Genomic DNA, 18558 nt, shown 5'->3' with positions numbered 1-18558 from the left:
TTAGAGGTGTGGGGAGAAGATTCTAGATGAGGGCAGAAGCTGAGAAGGGGTGAGGGAGGGAAGCTCTGCTTGGCCAAGAAAGAGAAAAGGGTGGGGCCCAGCATTCCTGGAGTTAGTGCCCTCTGGCCTCTGGCTTCCCCACCCCCTCCTGTCCCCAGCTTATACTGACCCCTGCTCAGCATGCCCTGAGCAGCAGCCAGGCCCCTCTCTGCACAGGCTGTGATGAAGGAGGGGTGAGGAGTCAGACAACAGGGAAGCCTTTCTCCCGAGGGATCTTTTGTCACTCAGTGCTTTCCCATCAGCTTCATACCCACCTTGAATGGAGTCATCGATTTCTGTACAATTCGTGTTGTTGATGCATACTCTCCAGACATCTGCAAAAAACTCCTCTCCTACCCACCAGGCCTGTAACACAAAATGGAACACAGGGAAAGGCTGTTTGTTCATTATGAAAACACAGGCCCCTAATCAGGTGAGGCACAGGAGTAAATGAAAATTCGGGACTGGTGCTTCTCAACTTGTGGTGTGCACGCAGGTCACCTGGGGATTTGGTTAGAATGCAGATTCTGGTTCAAGAGGTCTGGGGTGGGGCCTGAGAGTCTGCATTTCTAACAGGCTCCCAGGTGACGCCCACTCCACTAGTCTGCTGAAAGGGAAGGTCCAGGCCCTCCCAGGACGTGGGTGAGGAGGTGAGGCTCAGCTGGTGGTGATAAGAGCAGCTGGTGGTGAATTCCAACAGAACTGCAGGGGCAATGTCGGAGGGGAGGAAGGAAAGGATGAGATCTAGCGGGGAGAGCCTGTTACGGATGAAATAATCAGACAAAAGACTCTCCTGCTTTCCATCCAAATGCTTCTGTTTCTCTCTGTGCTCCTGCTGCTCTTTGCCCCCAGATGGGCCTCCTTCTGCTTTCTGTCCACCCGAAGACTGGAATCTCCCCCCCACCCCACCCCCATCCAGGCAACAGTCGGTCACTGAGCTCCCACTACGTGCCTAAGGACAGTGCTGAGCGCAATTCCTAACTCACAATGAAGACTGCATGACTCACCGACTGGCAAAAATGCCCACCTGTGTCTTCTCAGTAAGGGCCATGGTAACAGAGACACCCACAGGATTAGCTGGTGCTGTGGCTGATGGCTTTTCTGCCCTTAATGTTAATCTGTCCCTTTATGTCTGGGACCTTTTCAGAATCCCAAGGGACTAGATGAAAGCAATAGAAAAAGATTCTAAAAGAACATTCAAAACCACTTAGTTCACAGAGAGTGGGTCCTTTGTTTTTTGGGGTTTTTTTTTTGCGGTAGGCAGGCCTCTCACTGTTGTGGCCTCTCCCGTTGCGGAGCACAGGCTCCGGACGCACGGGCTCAGCGGCCATGGCTCACGGGCCCAGCCGCTCTGCGGCATGTGGGATCTTCCTGGACCGGGGCATGAACCCATGTCCCCTGCATCGGCAGGCGGACTCTCAACCACTGCGCCACCAGGGAAGCCCGAGAGTGGGTCCTTTGGATAATGGTAAGTTCCCAGGACTTTAACTCACAGCATCAATGTGGCCCCTGCCCTGGCCACTCATGACAACTCTTCCAGAAACTCCAGGAACCCAGACCCAATCACTGCACTCCTTACAGGATCCTTACAGGATGTAGAGCCAGGAGCCTCTGGAACGCTTCAAATCCCAGCACTGCCACTTTCCTGCCATGTCAATTCCAGCAGGCGCCCTAAATGCCCTGAGGCCCAGTTTCCTCATCATAAAATAGTGCCAGGAGAGGACCTATCTTGTAGACCTGAGGGGAGGATTAGATGAGATGATGCACGTAAAAGGGCCGAGCGTACACGCTGCCAGAGTAAGTACTCCCTAAGTGACAGGTGTTGTCCTGGTCCGTGTTGTTGTTATTTTGATGATTAACTGACAGGAGTCTACATGCAGCCAGACTGGATGGTTGCTTGTAGGTACACTTTTTGGCTTTCTGAGAAGACTTTCTGACTCTAAATGTCTCCACAAATATGATACTATCAGGATTGAAGTCAGGCCTTTGGATCAGGGTGTGGGCCATAGGGCATCTCTGGTAAAAAGCTTCATTTCCTGCCAGGAGGGATGTTAATCTATGCCCATAGGTTATTTATTAAATGCTATACAGCTGTGAGCTGGACACTCAAGGAAAGAACTAAATTTTTCATGGGCTCATGGGCAGAGTGGGGAAAGTTCCAAGCATGAGCTCTGCCGGGAAGGGCATGACCAGGTGGGCTGGCAACAAGAGATCCTGTCAGTAAGATGTCAGAGACAGGAGGGGGCAAAGATCACCTGGGATGGGTCATCTGGGAGATCTAGGGCAATGGTCCTCAACGAAGGGTGATTTTGCCTCCCATGGCACACTTGGTAATATCTGAAGACATTTTTGGGCATTACAACTCGGGGCTAGAGTGCTGCTGGCATCACGTGGGTAGAGACCGAGGATGCTGCTAAACAAACATCCACAAGAAGAATGATCCAGGGGCTTCCCTGGTGGCGCAGTGGTTGAGAGTCCGCCTGCCGATGCAGGGGACGTGAGTTCGTGCCCCGGTCCGGGAGGATCCCACATGCCGCGGAGCGGCTGGGCCCGTGAGCCATGGCCGCTGAGCCTGCGCGTCCGGAGCCTGTGCTCCGCAACGGGAGAGGCCACAACAGTGAAAGGCCTGCGTACCGCAAAAAAAAAAAAAAAAGAATGATCCAGCCCAAAATGACAACCGTGCCACGGTTAAGAAAATGACCTGCAGAGAGCTGAATTTAAGCCACATCCTCAAAGGGCTTCCTACAGCCAAGGCATCTTGCCAGGCTCTGTGGGGGACTCAGGGATGAGAGGACCAAGGTCCCTGCCCATCCAGACATATGTGATGCCTCGAACCACCACACTTAGGCCAAGAGTCCTCGGGCCCGGGCCGAGGAGATGGGTGTGCTTGGGAGGGAGGATAACCCCAAATTATAAACTCCTTGGGGGAGTTCTCAATCCTACTTCTACTGACTCTAGGATCCAGGGGTTCTGGGATGGTCAAAAGGAAAGGGAACTTACGTTGTCAATGGTGGCAATGAAGAGCAACGCCGCAGACGTGATGTGGAAGATGATGATGAAAGCCAGAAGCACCAACATTTTCACAGGGCACGGTGGCGCACAGAGTAGCGTTTAAAGCCCAGAGATGTGCTAAAGAGGGTGAAAGAAATTCAAATTTGTCAGTGACAAAGCACTAGGAAAATGAAAAATAAGCAACTTTTCATGGGGTTTTAGAAAATCTTAAACAGCTCTTCCCATCTTTCCTTTGCCTAGAGACTTTACTGGACAAAGTCTGGCAGGAGAAGCTCTTCTCTGTTGCATCCAGACGCCAGATATTCCTTGTGGAGAAGGGGTGAGGACGAATTAAAATCCCTAATTTAGAAAAGCACTGCAAGTCTTTGAAGCAGCACACCGCGGGCACCAGGGCAGGAAAGAGTAGCTCTGTGTATGCTAAAATGCTGTTCCAGATCCCCCACCCACCAGGCAATGCCATGGGGATTTCACAGCACCAGAGTAAGCTCACTGTCTGAGTATTCATTATCACAGTCCCTGCTGCCCTGCTGCGTAACAAAGCAAAAGTGATCAAATAGGAAAATATTTCCTAATGATTTGACCATTTATAAAATTAATCCCAATGTAAGTTGGTGCAACCACTATGGAAAACAGTATGGAGGTTCCTGAAAAAAACTAAAAATAGAATTGCCATATGATCCAGCAATCCCAGCCCTGGGCATATATCCACAGAAAATTCTAATTTGAAAAGATACATGCACCCCAATGTTCATAGCAGCATTATTCACAATAGCCAAGAAATAGAATCAACCCAAATGTCCACTGACAGATGAACTGATAAAGAAGTTGTGGTATATATGTATATATAATGGAATACTACTCAGCCATAAAAAAGAATGAAATAATGCCATTTGCAGCAACATGGATGGACCTAGAGATTATCATACTGAGTGAAGTAAGTCAAAGACAAATATCATATGATATCACTTACTGTGGAATCTAAAATATGATACAAATGAATTTATTTACTAAACAGAAAGACTCACAGACACAGAAAACAAACTTATGGTTACCAAAGGGGAAAGAGGGTGGGAGAGGGACAAATTAGGAGTTTGAGATTAGCAGATACAAACTACTATATATAAAATAGATAAACAACAAGGTATAGCACAGGGAAATACATTCATTATCCTGTAATAAACCATAGTGGAAAAGAATATGAAAAAGAAAATATATGTATATTTGTATGTGTATATATATATATATATATATATATATATATAACTGAATCACTTTGCTGTACACCAGAAACTAGCACAACACTGTAAATCAACTATACTTCAATAAAAAATTAAAAAATTAATGCCCACTCAAACACCCCTCAATATCTAACCCCATCTGAATAACATCCAACCACAAAAGGCAAACACAATGTGTGGCCGACAGCTGCAGTTTCATTTTCCTCTCTGCACATGAAAAGACTGCATCTTTCTGGATTGGTGGAGCTCAACCATTGAGAGGCCACCTTGCAGGGCTTTTTCTTTGTCCTTCCCCACACCTCCTCCTTAGACGCTGAGTGGGTGTGTCTGTCCCCCAGAGCCCCAATTTCCCTTGGCTTAGGGGTCCAGGGGCTCATGGGGGGCAGGGGTGTGGAGCTAAGAGCCCATCCTCCAACCCAGCTTTTCTCACTTGATGATATCCCTAGAGATCATTCTTTTCCAGCATATGGATCCACCTCATTCTTGCAGTGGTTGCCTGGTGTTCGGTTGGGTGGCTATGCCACAATCTACTCCACTAGCTCCCCACTGATGGCCATTTAAGGCGTTTCCAGACGTTTTGCTACTCCAAACTACACTGCAGTGAACATCCTTGCGCTAATTTCTTTGCATGCTTGTGTTCGTATTTCTGAGGGGCAGATTCCAAGCAGTAGAGGTGCTGGGTCAAAGGATAAGTACATTTAATTTATCTTACTTTTAATTTTTCAATTCAATTCAAACTTAATTTACTACAAAGCATACTTCAGAGGTTTTCAAAGGGTATAAAGTACTGGACCAACTGTTATGTATGGACGGGGTAGGTAGACAAGCCTTGATGTCATGTTTTCTGAGTTAATAACATCCCTTAGTTCCCCCAGAAGTATAATTCTGGCCTATACAGACTAGCCTCTGCCATCCCCGTGGCTCTTCCCAGCGGTGCTCTCTCCATCCCATGTTTTCTCCTGCACTGGGACTCTGTGGACCCTCTCTGGAGATACTGAAGAACAGACAGCTCCCTGGGCTATAGATGTTGGATGAAGGCCAGCCAACAAACCCAGGGTGGCATCAAATTCATCTTTGCCATTCACAGAAATTTATTTTCCCTTCCAAAAATGTCATACTGAATGCTGATCCCTCCTGTCTCCCCTTTTCCTTGTGGGCTTCAGCGCTCTGCCAGCCAGGTCTGGCCTCAGTTCCTTGGAGCTGAGCTTCCGGGAGCACCCTGTCCCTTCCACCCTCAGCTGGCTCTCTCTCTCACGCTGTCCAGGTCTCAACTCAAGCATCCCCTCCTCAGAGAAGCGGCCCTGATCACCCAGTAGCCACGCCCCTCCGGTACTGTGTATCCCATCAGTATCTATCCCATCCCCCTGGCTTATTTTCTTTGGAAGATTTTCACTGTCAGAAAGCATCTTATTTGTTCCCTTGATTGTTATCCATTCCCCCTCTTTCTCTGCTGTGCTGGGTGCACAGAAAGCTATTTGCTGTCATTTCTAGTTCTAGGAATGTAGAACTATAAAGGCTCTGGGAAAACTCAAAGCCCTGATTGTCCAGAGGCAGGAACTGAGGCCAGAAAGGGCCATGACATGCTCAGATCCCAGAGCAAAGCAGGAGCAAGAGAAGGACTGGGGGGGTCTCCTGGCCCCCACTCCATTGCCCTTTTGACCTCAGTGGGAGACCCCTCACAGGGTGCACAGCAATCTTTCAATAGTCAACAACCATTTCACAAAAGCCTCTGTCACCTTCAAGCACAACTTTCAACGAGCAGTCCGAATCACGTTGTTTTTCCTTTGGCGATTTCTTCAGGGGCTGAGCAGGACATTCTGAGAGGCCACCTGGGTTGGGGTGTTTACCTGTCTGAAGGTGGGAAACTGTACTAGATGAGCTTTAAGTTCCTGTCTAGAAATCAAAGTCTTATGATTTGCAGAACTTCTCTTTTAAAAATATGTTTTGGGGCTTCCCTGGTGGTGCAGTGGTTGGGAGTCCGCCTGCTGATGCAGGGGATGCGGGTTCGTGCCCCGGTAAGGGAGGATCCCACATGCCGCGGAGCGGCTGGGCCTGTGAGCCATGGCCGCTGAGCCTGCGCGTCCGGAGCCTGTGCTCCGCAATGGGAGAGGCCACAGCGGTGAGAGGCCCAAGTACCGCAAAAAATAAATAAATAAATAAAAATAAAAATATGTTTTGATCTACATAATACATGTGATGATTAAGAAAACAGAAGGTAATAGAATCAAAGGCATATGATGAAAACCACAGCCTCTGCCCTACCCCAGGCCTGACCCCTGGAAGCGATCTCTTTTAACACTTTCAGCTGTTTATTTTCCCCATAGTTCCATATGTCCAAACAATATTCATATATTTCTCTTTCCTGATTCATCTATTATAAACATGACTGACTTCCTGCCTAAGGAAGAGTTTCTTTCACCATCATCACTGTCCATCTTCCTACTCCCACCATCCCAATATAGTCTTATCACACATAGATAATTCTCACTTACGCTATGACCATGCAAACGTTGCACACTGCAGGGCCAAATAGTGTACTATGGTTGCACTTTTTTCTTAAAAACTCTTCTCTTCCCTAGCATTACTAATTGTCTTTTCCCTGCTCTCTCTGTGGCTCTGTCTATTTTCCCCATTTCTTCAGTTCTTTCCAAACTTCTTATCACTCCAAGACTTCTATTGCAGAACCCCAGATGCAAAGCAATGCACAGTTTCAGTTGCAAGCCTGTAATTAGACTCCTCTAGACTCCTCCTTTGCAGTGCCCTGTCTCAAGCCAGTCCCTCTCTTCTAACTCTGTCCTCCCCTGCTCTCTGCCAGGAGCAGCCTCAGCAACTGCTGCTATCACAGGACAAGCAAGACAAATATTCTTCAGGCAAGACCAGCAAATCTGCTCCTAACTGTGACCAGGGCACAGGATGCCAGCATAACCTCAAGACATGTAGGAGACAAGGCAGATCCCTGGGGAGGGGGTGTGCTCAGAGGGGGTCATCCCACAAGAAATGAGACTCCTCATGATTAAAGGTCGAGTTGCAGTTTACACAGTGTATCTTGTGTTGGATCTTCATGTCAACCCTGTGAAGCTGGCAGGGCAAGGTATCATTATCCCCATTTTACAGATGAAAAACTGAGGCTCACAGAGGCATCACATGATTCCCCAAAGTTCACAGAGTTGGGACTCTAACCTCTGGTTTTCCAACTCCAAATCCAGGATATTTTTATACTACCCACTTTCCTGCTCCCGTGCTTAGAGCTTAATGAAAATCGGGCGAGAGGGCACAGGTATCATCAAGTCATCTTTGTATGCTTCACCTTTGGCTGGATTTCCCTCAAGCTTTGCACCAGGCAGGGGGGATTTGGGAAGGCAGCGTCTCTCTGTCCTGGCCATTAGCTAAAGTTGAGATATGACTGGGCTAATTAAGAGAGGACTTCATTAAAATCTATGTTTTAGTCATCATTTGTACTAAAAATAGAATTTCTTGCATTTTTAATCCTATTAGCTCACCGGCCCAGCTGAAGCATGTGTTGTCTTTATTGATCTACTCTGAGATTGGTTTGGACTTTGGATAGAGATTTTCCTTGATCACTAAAAGGATTTATTCAGTCACAGTAGAAAGGACTCAGTTCTGTTTTCTAAATTTATCACAATGCACCCCCTTTCCACCCAGAAACTCAGGTGGATCTCGTCACCCTGATTTAGGTGCATCGTAGGAATCATGGTAATAGAGAACACAGAATATTAGAACTTAAGATTTCTTTTGAAGGAAGAAGAATCAGCAGCTGGAATAGAAGGAGCAGCAAATGGGTTTCCTTGAGCAGAAGTAAGAATCCTCTGGGGATCAGACCTGGAGCGAGTAGGGGAGGGGGGAGGAGGGGGCAAGGCACCAGGAGGTGTAGGCGGGGCTATGGAAATTCTGCACCCAGCATGCAGTTTTCGTGGTTCAGTGAACTTCAAGTTCTAAAGGCTGATGGTTAAAAAAAAAAAAAGGCTGATGGTTTGGGATAAGGGGTGGTACTCCCAGAAATGTCCCTCCAGACCTCCGATGACAAGCAGGATATGCCAAGAACCGGCATCTCCTCGCTGCCCCCTAAGTAGCAGTGCTGTCCTATTACACCTTGGTCCAGTGTTTGCTTGAAATGTGTGTGTGTGCATGTGTGTGTGTGTGTGTGTGTGCGCTGCACATCTAGCACTGGGTGTGGAGAAAGTCCTGCTGGTGACTCACCGGCCCTCCCTCCCCCAGAAGCAACTTTTAATCTGTCGTTGATGGTGGGACATCACCAGCAGGGTCGTACAGGTGAAGAGAAGGCCGAGGGTCCTTCCCACGGGTGATGTGAGTGTCCCCTCCTCTCCTTCCCTTCAGAAAAACACAAATCCCCACCACAGGGAGCCCCGGCCCCTGCCTGCTGTTGGTGAAAGGAAGTTGCTTTGGCCACGTTCCATTACGTGCAGGGGAGCGAGAGTGCGCCAGCAGCTTCCCGCGGCTGTTAGGATGACCGCTCGACCATCTGATTCTAACCCCACCCTCGGGGGTTCTCCCTGCAATTTAAACTACGGCCCATTCTCAGCTGAGTCGGAGCCTTTTCCCAGAATTGTAAGCAAAAGGACAATCCTGAGGTCTAGAACCTTTCAAAAGAGACCTGAGATGTTTGGTGTCTGAGGTTTCCCCAGCCCAGAAGGGCTCCACCCACGGGCCCCACTCCGAAGGCCAGGGAGGCTCTGGGCGTTGAGCCCTGGGGAAGGCCAGCTGGTAAGCAGTCTCCCGGGCCCCACGGCCACAGGGTCTCCAAGGCCCACTCTGGAGCTGGCGGTTCTGCCCCAGGCAGGCTGAGACCCCGCACCTCCACCACATACCACCCACAGCACTCAGAAGGGACAGTGGCTTTGGCCTGTTTTCAGGAAGGCAGAGGTCAGCTCAGCCTCCTTCCTGCCCTGGTATCTGGACACCAACCAGCCCGAATGGCCAGGCGTCCAAGATGCCCTGGGGATGATGGAAGCCCTTCGCCCTGGGTGGCCCAGCTTTGTGCTCACTGGGTCTGAGGCTTCTAGGCACAGAGCCAATGCTTGCCTCTGTCCGGAAATGGACACTGGGATTTGGCAGTGCTCCAGGGCAGAAGCCACTGAGGACAATTCTGCCTGAGTCTTTCAATCCACTGTAATAATAATAACTACTATATCAGCAATAGTGATAGCCAACATTTATTGCCTAGTATGTGCCAGGCACATGTATTAACTTATGCATTCCTCACAAAAACACTATGCTATAATTAGCCTCATTTTATAGGTAAAGAAAATAAGGCTCAGAGAGGTTAAGCAACTTCTCTAAGACCATACAGCTAGTAAAGGCTGGAGCTGGGATTTGAAGTTAGACAATCTGCCATCCGAGAAGCCACCATGTTGCCCACCTTAAATCTGAATTTCTCTTCCCTTTTGGGATCCTGTCATCCTCCGGCCTGATCAGGAGATGGGTCCAAAGTCCTGGGGCCACATGTGGCTTTGGATGCTGGCCATCACTACGTGTCAGGCAACAAGCACTCACTGAGCACCCACCTCTTACCGGTCCCTGGTGGCACACGGGTGAGTAAGGCAGGCTCCACATGCCATGGGGGCTGCCAGGTACATAAAGAACAAGGGCGTGTAAATAACTAAACATGATGTGATGACATGCGTGCTATGAGGACGTCAAGGAAAGTGTGATTGGCCCCATGCTGGGGTCGGGGCAGCATCAGAGGCTTCATGGAGGAAGTGACATCTGGGCTGGGTCTCAAACAATGGGCGGTTTGCCAGGCAGAGCCGTAGGGACACGGTGTTGCAGGCAAAGGGAACGGGATGCTCCGAGGCACAGAAGCATTACCAGTGTGAGCAGGGGGTGAGCTGGACAGGGCCCGGGGCTGAGCCAGAACTCTACGCCAGGTGAGAAGCTCGATGGGGCTTGGAAGTTTGAGTGTTATCCTGGGGGCAGTGGGGAGAGGGGGAAGGCCTTGAAGCAGGAAAGGAATAAGATCTGCCTGTAGAAGAAAAACATCCCAGAATTAGGAGGATGGATTAGAAGGAGACGAATTGGGGGAAGCTGTCAGAGAAGCCCTAGTGAGAAAAGGAGAGGGTCCAGATGAAGGTAAAAACTGGGAGGTGAGCAGAAGGGAGGGATGGAGACTCTTCAGGAGAATCAGCAGGACCCGGGGATGGGTGGGGCATCGGGCAAAGGATTCTGGGGGCTCAGAGTGGCCGCTCGTTCCACTAACGTGCTTGGCTTAGAGCAGGAAGAGCACATTTGAAGGGTGAGGGAAACAGTTCACCGGCGTTAGAAATGTCTGGTTACCAACGGTGGAGATGCTCCCAGGCAACTGGAAATATGGGCGGCACTGTCACCCAGGAGGAGACAGGAGCTGGGCACAGAAATCCCTGAGTCGTGGGTGTGTGGATGTGAGATACAGCCGCTAGTAACTATGAAACAGCACCAGGGAGAAAGGGTTGGGAGAGAGGAAGGGTCGGGGGAAAACCAAGAGTGGATGGTGGGACCCCAAAGCCAAGAGAGAGAGAAACAGAGTAGGAAAAAGGAATCAGGATGGAAAACTAGCTCACTGGCAAACTTGGTAATAACAATTGTAGTGAAGTAAACTAAAGCCCTTCTTTATTTTTCTCCTCTTAGCACCTCTCATGGCCCGATGTTATGTTGTAGTTGTCATTTGGGGGTTAACTTTCCCCCCGGCCACAGTGTCAGGGACCTGGCAGGTTCTGCAGGTCGGTGTTCTCAGCACTTACAACAGTGTCTAGTTTATAGGTGGTACTCAACAAATGTGCTGAATGAATGAAGCAAAGAAGGAAGGGAGGGAGGGAGGGAGGGAGGGAGGAAAGGAGCCAGATTTCAAGGGGCTAAAGTGCTAAGAAGTCAAGAAATGTTAACGAACATTGTAAATCAATTATACTTCATTTTTTTTCAATGTTGAAAAATAAATTAAAAAGGAGTCAAGAAATGGAGCCAGACTTTTCCTCTCAGTTTGGCAATACAAGAAGAAAGAAATATTTATCAAGGCTCTGGAGTCCCTTCCCGAGGAGAGAACTCCAGGCCCAGATGGCCTCACTGGTGAATTCTGCCAAACATTTAAGGAAGAATAATACCAACTCTACACACACTCTTCCAGAAAATCGAAGAGGAGGGAATGGCTCCCAACCCACCCTATAAGGCCTGCATCACCCTGATCCCCAAACCAGGCACGGCATTCCAAAGACAGGAAAAATACAGACCAGTGTTTCTTATATTCATACATGCAAAAGGTTTTAACAAAGTGTCATCAGCAAATTGAATCCTCCTATTAAGAAGTGGAATCGGGCTTCCCTGGTGGCACAGTGGTTGAGAATCTGCCTGCTAATGCAGGGGACACGGGTTTGAGCCTTGGTCTGGGAAGATCCCACATGCCACGGAGCAGCTTGGCCCGTGAGCCACAACTACTGAGCCTGCGCGTCTGGAGACTGTGCTCTGCAACAAGAGGCCGCCATAGTGAGAGGCCCGCGCACCGTGATGAAGAGTGGCCCCCGCTCGCCGCAACTAGAGAGAGCCCTCGCACAGAAACGAAGATGCAACACAGCAAAAATAAATAAATTAAATTAATAAACTCCTACCCCCAACATCTTCTTTAAAAAAAAAGAAGTGGAATCTATTTCCCCACCCACCGAACCTGGCTGCCCTTGTGATTTCTTTTATCAATAGAAGGCAGCAAAAGTGCCAATTCTGAGCCCAGGCCTCAGGAAGGCTCACACACTTCCTGTCTGCACAGCTACCACGCAAATGAGCCCAGCCTGGGCCACTGGATGGTAGATTACATGGAGCATAGATGAGCTTTTCTCCAGCAAGGGCCACCTAAGGCCAGCCAGCCCCCAGCTGACCCACCTGCTGGCCACAGAGATGTGAGAGAGACCAGCTAAGCCCAGCCCATATTGCCCACCTACAGAATGATGAACTAAATGTTTTCTCTTTTAAGCCATTATAGCCCCGGAGATACTGCAGGCTCAGTTCCAGACCACCACAGTAAAGCGAATATCACAATAAAGTGAGTCATGTGACTTTTTTGGTTTCCCAGTGCATATAAAAGTTACATTTACACTACACTGTAGTCTATGAAGTGTGCAGTAGCATTATGTCTAAATAAACAATGTACATACCTTAATTTTAAAATACTTTACTATAAAAATTGCTAACCATCATCTGAGCCTTCAGCGAATTGTAGTAGTAACATCAAAGACCACAGATCACATAACAAATATAAGAATAATGAAAAAGTTTGAAATGTTGTGAGAATTACCAAAATGTGACAGACATAAAGTGAGCAAATGCTGTCAGAAAAATAGTGCCAGTAGCCTTGCTCAATGAAGAGTGGCCACAAACCTTTAATTTGTAAAAAACGCAGTATCTGCAAATTGCAATCAAGAGAAGGGCAATAAAACGAAATGTGCCTGTGCATTTCAGGATGGTTTGTTACACAGCAAGAGCTAACTGATATAGGGGAAACTCTGCGTTGTTAGATTCAGAGTTCCTCAAAGACAGAAACCATGTCTTACTCATCCCCAGTGCCCAAGGTTACTCAGCAAACACTTGGTGAATGTCTGCTAGTTTGCACGGCTTTGGCGGAAGAGCTAATAACCGCCATTCTGCCAATGACTGCTGTCTGACCCCATCAATTAAAGAGCTCCCTGCTGGTTGCTGTCATCCAAGGAGCTCCCTATAATTATGCCACTCACTAAACCCACACCCCAGGCCCAGAGAAGGCTGGGACCTGCAGGCACTCAACATGTCATTCAGATTAGGTGACTGAGGTGAGGCAGGTGTCAGAATCAGGGTGTTTGCTGTCCTCACAGCCATTAGGTTAGGAATGTTCTTATCTTCACAGAGCATCTCGTATCACAGCCATTAGGTTAGGAATGTTCTTATCTTCACAGAGCATCTCGTATTAGTGACTTTCACTTAACCCTCAGGAGATCAGTGGCACTCACTTTAGCAGCCTATTCATCTTTCCTAAACTGTCATTTCTGTGGGTGAATTTTGCCAGCAAGTTAGGGACTGGGAATCACTGCCTACAACTCAGCCAGACCCAAGGAGCCCCAGGACCAGGAAGCCAGGCCTCCACCTCCAGGTAAGTTAACCCATGAAGGGGACAAAGGCGAGAAGACCAGCAGGAATTAATACATGCAAAGCACAGAAGAGTACAGACAGAGCCGGACTGGACCGCAGTTTAGCAGCCTAACAACTCAGTGCCTCAGTTTCCTCATCTGTACAATGGGGATGACAATGGTATGCCCACCTCCTAGGACCATTGGGAGATAACAGAGTGAAAGTGCTTAGAACAGCATCTGGCACAAAGCAAGTGTTTTGTACATGCACCGATCATGACCAGCATCACAGTCAAGGAGTTTCTTAGAACTGCCACCCCCAGACCTTTCCCCTCCCCACAGTTCTCTCCTTATCCACTGCCACTTTCAGGTGGCAGTCATCAAGTGGAAATAAATCACCCAGCTGTCTCCAGAGGGGAAGAAGTGCAAACAGACAACAGGCAGCTCAAGGCATGTGGACAGTTAGGGGATATTTCAGGCACCATCCTCACTGTGCTTGCGTCAATGTTCCCCCAGTCAGCCATTCCTGTGCCACCTGCAGAATCTCAGGTATATCCGTATACCACCTGTGTTACCAGTACCTACTCACTTTGTAAACTTACATGTTTATAAAAAGAAACCTTATATCACAACCGAAATGGAAAGTTAGCAGCTGCCTGCCATAAATAGAGGGTGCTGGGAAGAAAGAAATACAAGGAAAACAGAACAATGTTATTCAATTCCAGCTAGAAACTGTTGCTGCTCAAGACTCTGAGTCCAAGGCCAGCTTCCTTTCCCTTTGCTGAAGCAGGATGTCACGTGTGTTTGGGAAGTTTTATTAAAGACATATTAGCACAAAACTGAGATTTTCTTCTTGGAGGGTTGGGAGGGAATTTAAAAGAGAATGATTTAAAAGGGATTCTATCTTATTTAATGCTGTGTATCTAGTCTACCTGAAGTATCTGTGATCATTAATTTTCTGTGTCAACTTGGCTGGGCCACAGAGTTTCTGTGAGGGTGTCTTTGGATGAGATGAAGATTTAAATCAGTGGGCTTTGAGTAAAGCAGATTGCCCTCCATAATGTGGGTGGGCCTCATCTGATCAGGTGAAGGTCCAAATAGAACAAAACACTGACATCCCCCTCACCCCCGAGCAGCCTTCGGACTTGAATTGCAACATCAGCTCTTCCCTGGGTCCCCAGCCTACCAGCCTACCCTGTTGACTTTGGACTTGCTAGCCTTCGTAACTGCATGAGCCAATTCCTTAAAATAAACCCCTCTCTCTATATATATAACACACACACACACACACACACACACACACACACACACACACCCTATTGGTTCTATTTCTGGGAGAACCCTGCTTAACACAGCGCCTCTCCATTGGGGTACCCAGCCCATACAGACTCACTAACCTGAGAGCTGGCAGGTCATGTCCTTTAACTAGGGGTTTGGGGGCCATAACAGGAAGGGATGCCCTCTATTAAACACCCAAGATCAGGCAGATGCTGAGCCAGCTAGGGAGCCATCCCCATGAACTTGAAATGACACTAACATTTCCCCACCAGCATGACCTGGGGGACTGTAAGGTTGCCCTGCTGGAAAGAAAGGCAGGCCCCCAAACCTCTTGCCCTTCCGACTGGGGAACCTCTGATGACGTGTGTCTGCAGCTATGACACAGTCCGGCCGTGGAATTGGGAAACAGACCCCACACAATGAGAATTGCAGACTCATGCAGTCTTAGCTGAAAGGCGTTGTGTGATCATGCAGAACCACCCCTGCCCCAGCCTCTGCCTGGATTATTTTTATAGCAACCAGTTTCCATTTGTATGGGCCCCAGGAATGGAGACCTCACCACTTCCTGACACAGCACCTGATAATTGGGCCCTAAACATTAGAAGAAGGTTTTCCAAACTTCAGTCACTGGCTTACCTCCTTCCTGAGTACCACTGTGAGATTTTACTTCATATTTGTCATTAAATAAACCCACTCTCTAACAGAAATACATGTATTTCAGGAAGAAATATTTTGCTCCTGGGAATGGAGAATCAGCATGACCTGCCACAGAGATTGATCGTGAAAATTAATAGCCACCCCCCCACAAAAAAGTTCACAAGTTCTGGTTCAATGCTGTTGTCCACCAAAGGGCTGAGTGAAGACCTGCTCTGTCTGGTTAAAGAAGGAAAACTAGAGTCGAAGAGACGTCTTCTCCTTGATGGAATCCCTGGCGGCCAGTGGTTAGGACTCAGTGCTTTCACTGCCATGGACCTGGGTTCGATCCCTGGTCAGGGAACTAAGTTCCCACAAGCCATGTGGTGTGCCCCCGCCCCACCCCCCAAAAAAGGAACAAAAACAACAGAGTGTGACAGCCATAAAATGGAATATTACTCAGCAATGAAAAGGAACAAAAGGAACAACATACTACATGTACAACACCATGGATGATTCACAAACCCTTATGCTGAGTGAAAGACGCCAGACACAAAGAGTGCATACTGCCTGTGACACTGTGACTTATAAAAAATACAGCTTTAAAAAAAAAAAGAAAAAGGAAAACTAGAGTCGAAGAGGTATCTTTCCCTTGATGGAATCACAAGAGCTGAAAGACCATTGAAAAGGGAACCACTTTGTCATTGAGTGATTTAATGTCATTTAATGTCGTAACCAGCAGCACCTAAAATCACTCTAGCATCGTGAAGAAAACAGCCTTACGGAGGGCTCTGCCTTCCACGGATTCCAATTCTCTCTCAGGTGGTCCCCATGTGCCCTTCAGTCCTTCCCACCATCCCCCAGCCTACTCAGGTGGGCCCAGCCTGTCCCAGACCTAGGAGCCTCGCTTAGCCCCAGGGGCCCTGGCCCCCAGCAACCTGCTCTAGATCTATAGGAATTTCACCAGTGGAAGTTTCTTAGGAGCAAGAAACTAGGACAGGACTGGACACTGAATTAAAACCTGGGGAAGCAGAGAAACTGGAGCCCTCGTCCACTGCTGCTGGGAGTGTAAAACGGTGCACCCACTTTGCGAAACAGTCTGGCCAGTCCTCAAACGATTAAACATAGAGTTATCATAGGAGTCAGCAATTCCACTCCTGGGTAAATATCCAGAGAAATGAAAACACTAGCACAGAGAACTATACTATCTTGTAATAACCTATAATGGAAAAGAATCTAAAAAATAATATATATATGTACATATATTTATATACACAATAACTGAATCACTTTGCTATACACCTGAAACTAACACAACATTGTAAATCAACTATATTTCAATAAAAATTATTTAAAAAGGAAATGAAAACACATGAGCAACAGAAATATACAGGAATGTTTACAGCAGCATTATTCACAATAGCCAAAGGGTGGAAACCACCCAAATGTCCATCAACTCATGAATGGATAAACCAAACGGGTTATATCCACACAACAGAGTATTATTAGGCCATAAAAAGAAATGAAGTACTGATAGACTCCACAACATGGATGAACCTTGAAGACATTATGCGAAGTCGAAGAAACCAGACCCAAAAGATCACAGAGTACGATTCCATTTATACAAAGTGTCCAGAATAGGCAAATCAATAGAGACAGAAAGCAGATTTGTGGTTAATTAGGGCTGAGGGGGATGGGAAAATAGGAGGGTGATCTCTAAAGGGTATGGAGGGGTTCTTTTGGCCGTGGTGAAATGTTCCAAAATTGACCGTGGTGATGGTTGCACATATCTGTGGATATACTAATATACACTGAACTGTACACTTTTTAAAACTCATTAAGAGATTTTAAAAAATACAATGAGAGAGCTCTGAGTTCACTGGAGGCTGGTATTTCAACATCCCCAACCCCCGGGTCTGACACAAGGACACCTAAGAGCCCTCTGTGGCCCCTGAGGTGGGAGGGAGGGTAGAAACCATGGGTCAGGACCCAAGGCCTTGAGTTGGTCTGAGCGAGAAGTCCCACCCCACCCACGATGGCACCCAAAGGTGACCATCCCACACCTACAACTGACCACCCACTCCCTAGGGCTGGGACTGAGCCAGCCCCTCACTTTCCAGGACATCCCAAGAGGCAGGGAGCATGTGACCCCATTTCCCAGCCATCTGTTCCGAGCATTCAGTAGGTGCTACTAGAGGACATGAGGACATGGACCACCCACTCAGTCCTGACCCTCACAGAGCGCCCCAAAGGACCAGCGTGAGGAGTCAGGACCCCAGGCTGTGCCCTTCCTTCCCCAAGGCTGGCGCGGGGGAGAAGACTGAGCTTGCTCCCCCCCACCCCACATCCAGGGCACCAGGATGTTTGCACGAGCCGTACCCTGTCTAGAAAGTTCTTAGATCTGGGGGTGAATGGCTCCTTCCCTTCATTCAGCCTCAACTCCAAAGCCCCCTCCTCAGAGAAGCCTTCCCAGACCATCCAAGATAAGTGACCCTGTTTTATTTTCCTTAAATCACTGCACATCATCTGCTGTTTTCTTCTTGATCTCTAGTCCCTTCTTTTGTTCTGTCTCGTCCCTCTAGACTGCAGGCAGGGGCTTATGTCTGTTTTGTCCCTGCTGTGTCCCCAGTGCCCAGGACAGTGCCTGGCACATGGTGGCTCGAGGGATGGTGACCTGTCAGGAGCTCTCCTCCCGACTCAGGCCTCACCCGGAAGGCCCAGAGCGGCGAGGAGGTGACGACCGGGAGAGTGTCCAGTGAGGGGCCCTCACTGGTGATGAAGGCTCAGCATCCTCCTGTCCCTTGGGATTCTCAGGGCCTCTGGCTCACCTCTGAGTGCAGGAGCATGACTATTCCGAGGCTCCTCATGCCCTGCCTGGAAACTGCAGAAAAAGCACCTGGGACAACACAGGTGAGGTTGAGGGGGGCTCAGGCCAGGCTCCGGGGCACACCTGGGGCCATGAGCCCAGGGAATGGGGAGCATAACTTCCCAGACATCTCCAGACTTCTCGAAATTCCTGGGGAGAACGGGAAGCTGCGAGTCCTTAGCAGCCAATACTCACCGCAGCTGGGGGTGGGCACATCATCCAGTAAAGGGGACCTGGATGGGTCACCAATGGTGTCAACACCACCATGATCATTCTGCCCTGTGTCCCACCTGTACTATTCATGACCCACACTGTCTTTAAAACACGAGTCTCGGACTTTCCTGGTGGCACAGTGGTTAAGAATCTGCCTGCCAATGTGGGGGACACAGGTTCG

General features: G+C 48.4%; 1 protein-coding gene and 1 long non-coding RNA gene across 3 annotated transcripts in view; one reads left to right on the top strand and one right to left on the bottom strand.

The window, feature by feature from the left end:
• EMP2 (epithelial membrane protein 2) overlaps positions 1 to 18558 on the bottom strand; it is a 36274-nt gene that overhangs the window by 8997 nt on the left and 8719 nt on the right. For both annotated transcript variants that reach the window (XM_082644406.1, XM_082644405.1), the window contains exons 2-3: positions 3040 to 3168; positions 315 to 405 (exon numbers count right to left, since the gene is read on the bottom strand). In XM_082644406.1, the coding sequence (XP_082500532.1) occupies positions 315 to 405; positions 3040 to 3117 (169 nt within the window). In that variant the 5' untranslated portion in view covers positions 3118 to 3168. The remainder of the gene's footprint in view (positions 1 to 314; positions 406 to 3039; positions 3169 to 18558) is intronic.
• On the top strand, positions 8520 to 16591 carry LOC309816826. The gene is made up of 3 exons (XR_014296063.1): positions 8520 to 8615; positions 9744 to 9859; positions 15387 to 16591. It is a non-coding gene; the product is annotated as an uncharacterized lncRNA (long non-coding RNA).

The sequence above is a fragment of the Mesoplodon mirus genome, assembly GCF_964341445.2.
Source record: "Mesoplodon mirus genome assembly, chromosome: 15".
Classification (NCBI taxonomy): domain Eukaryota; kingdom Metazoa; phylum Chordata; class Mammalia; order Artiodactyla; family Ziphiidae; genus Mesoplodon; species Mesoplodon mirus.
Note: the sequence above shows the minus strand (reverse complement) of the source record. Positions and strands in the feature narration are given on the sequence as shown.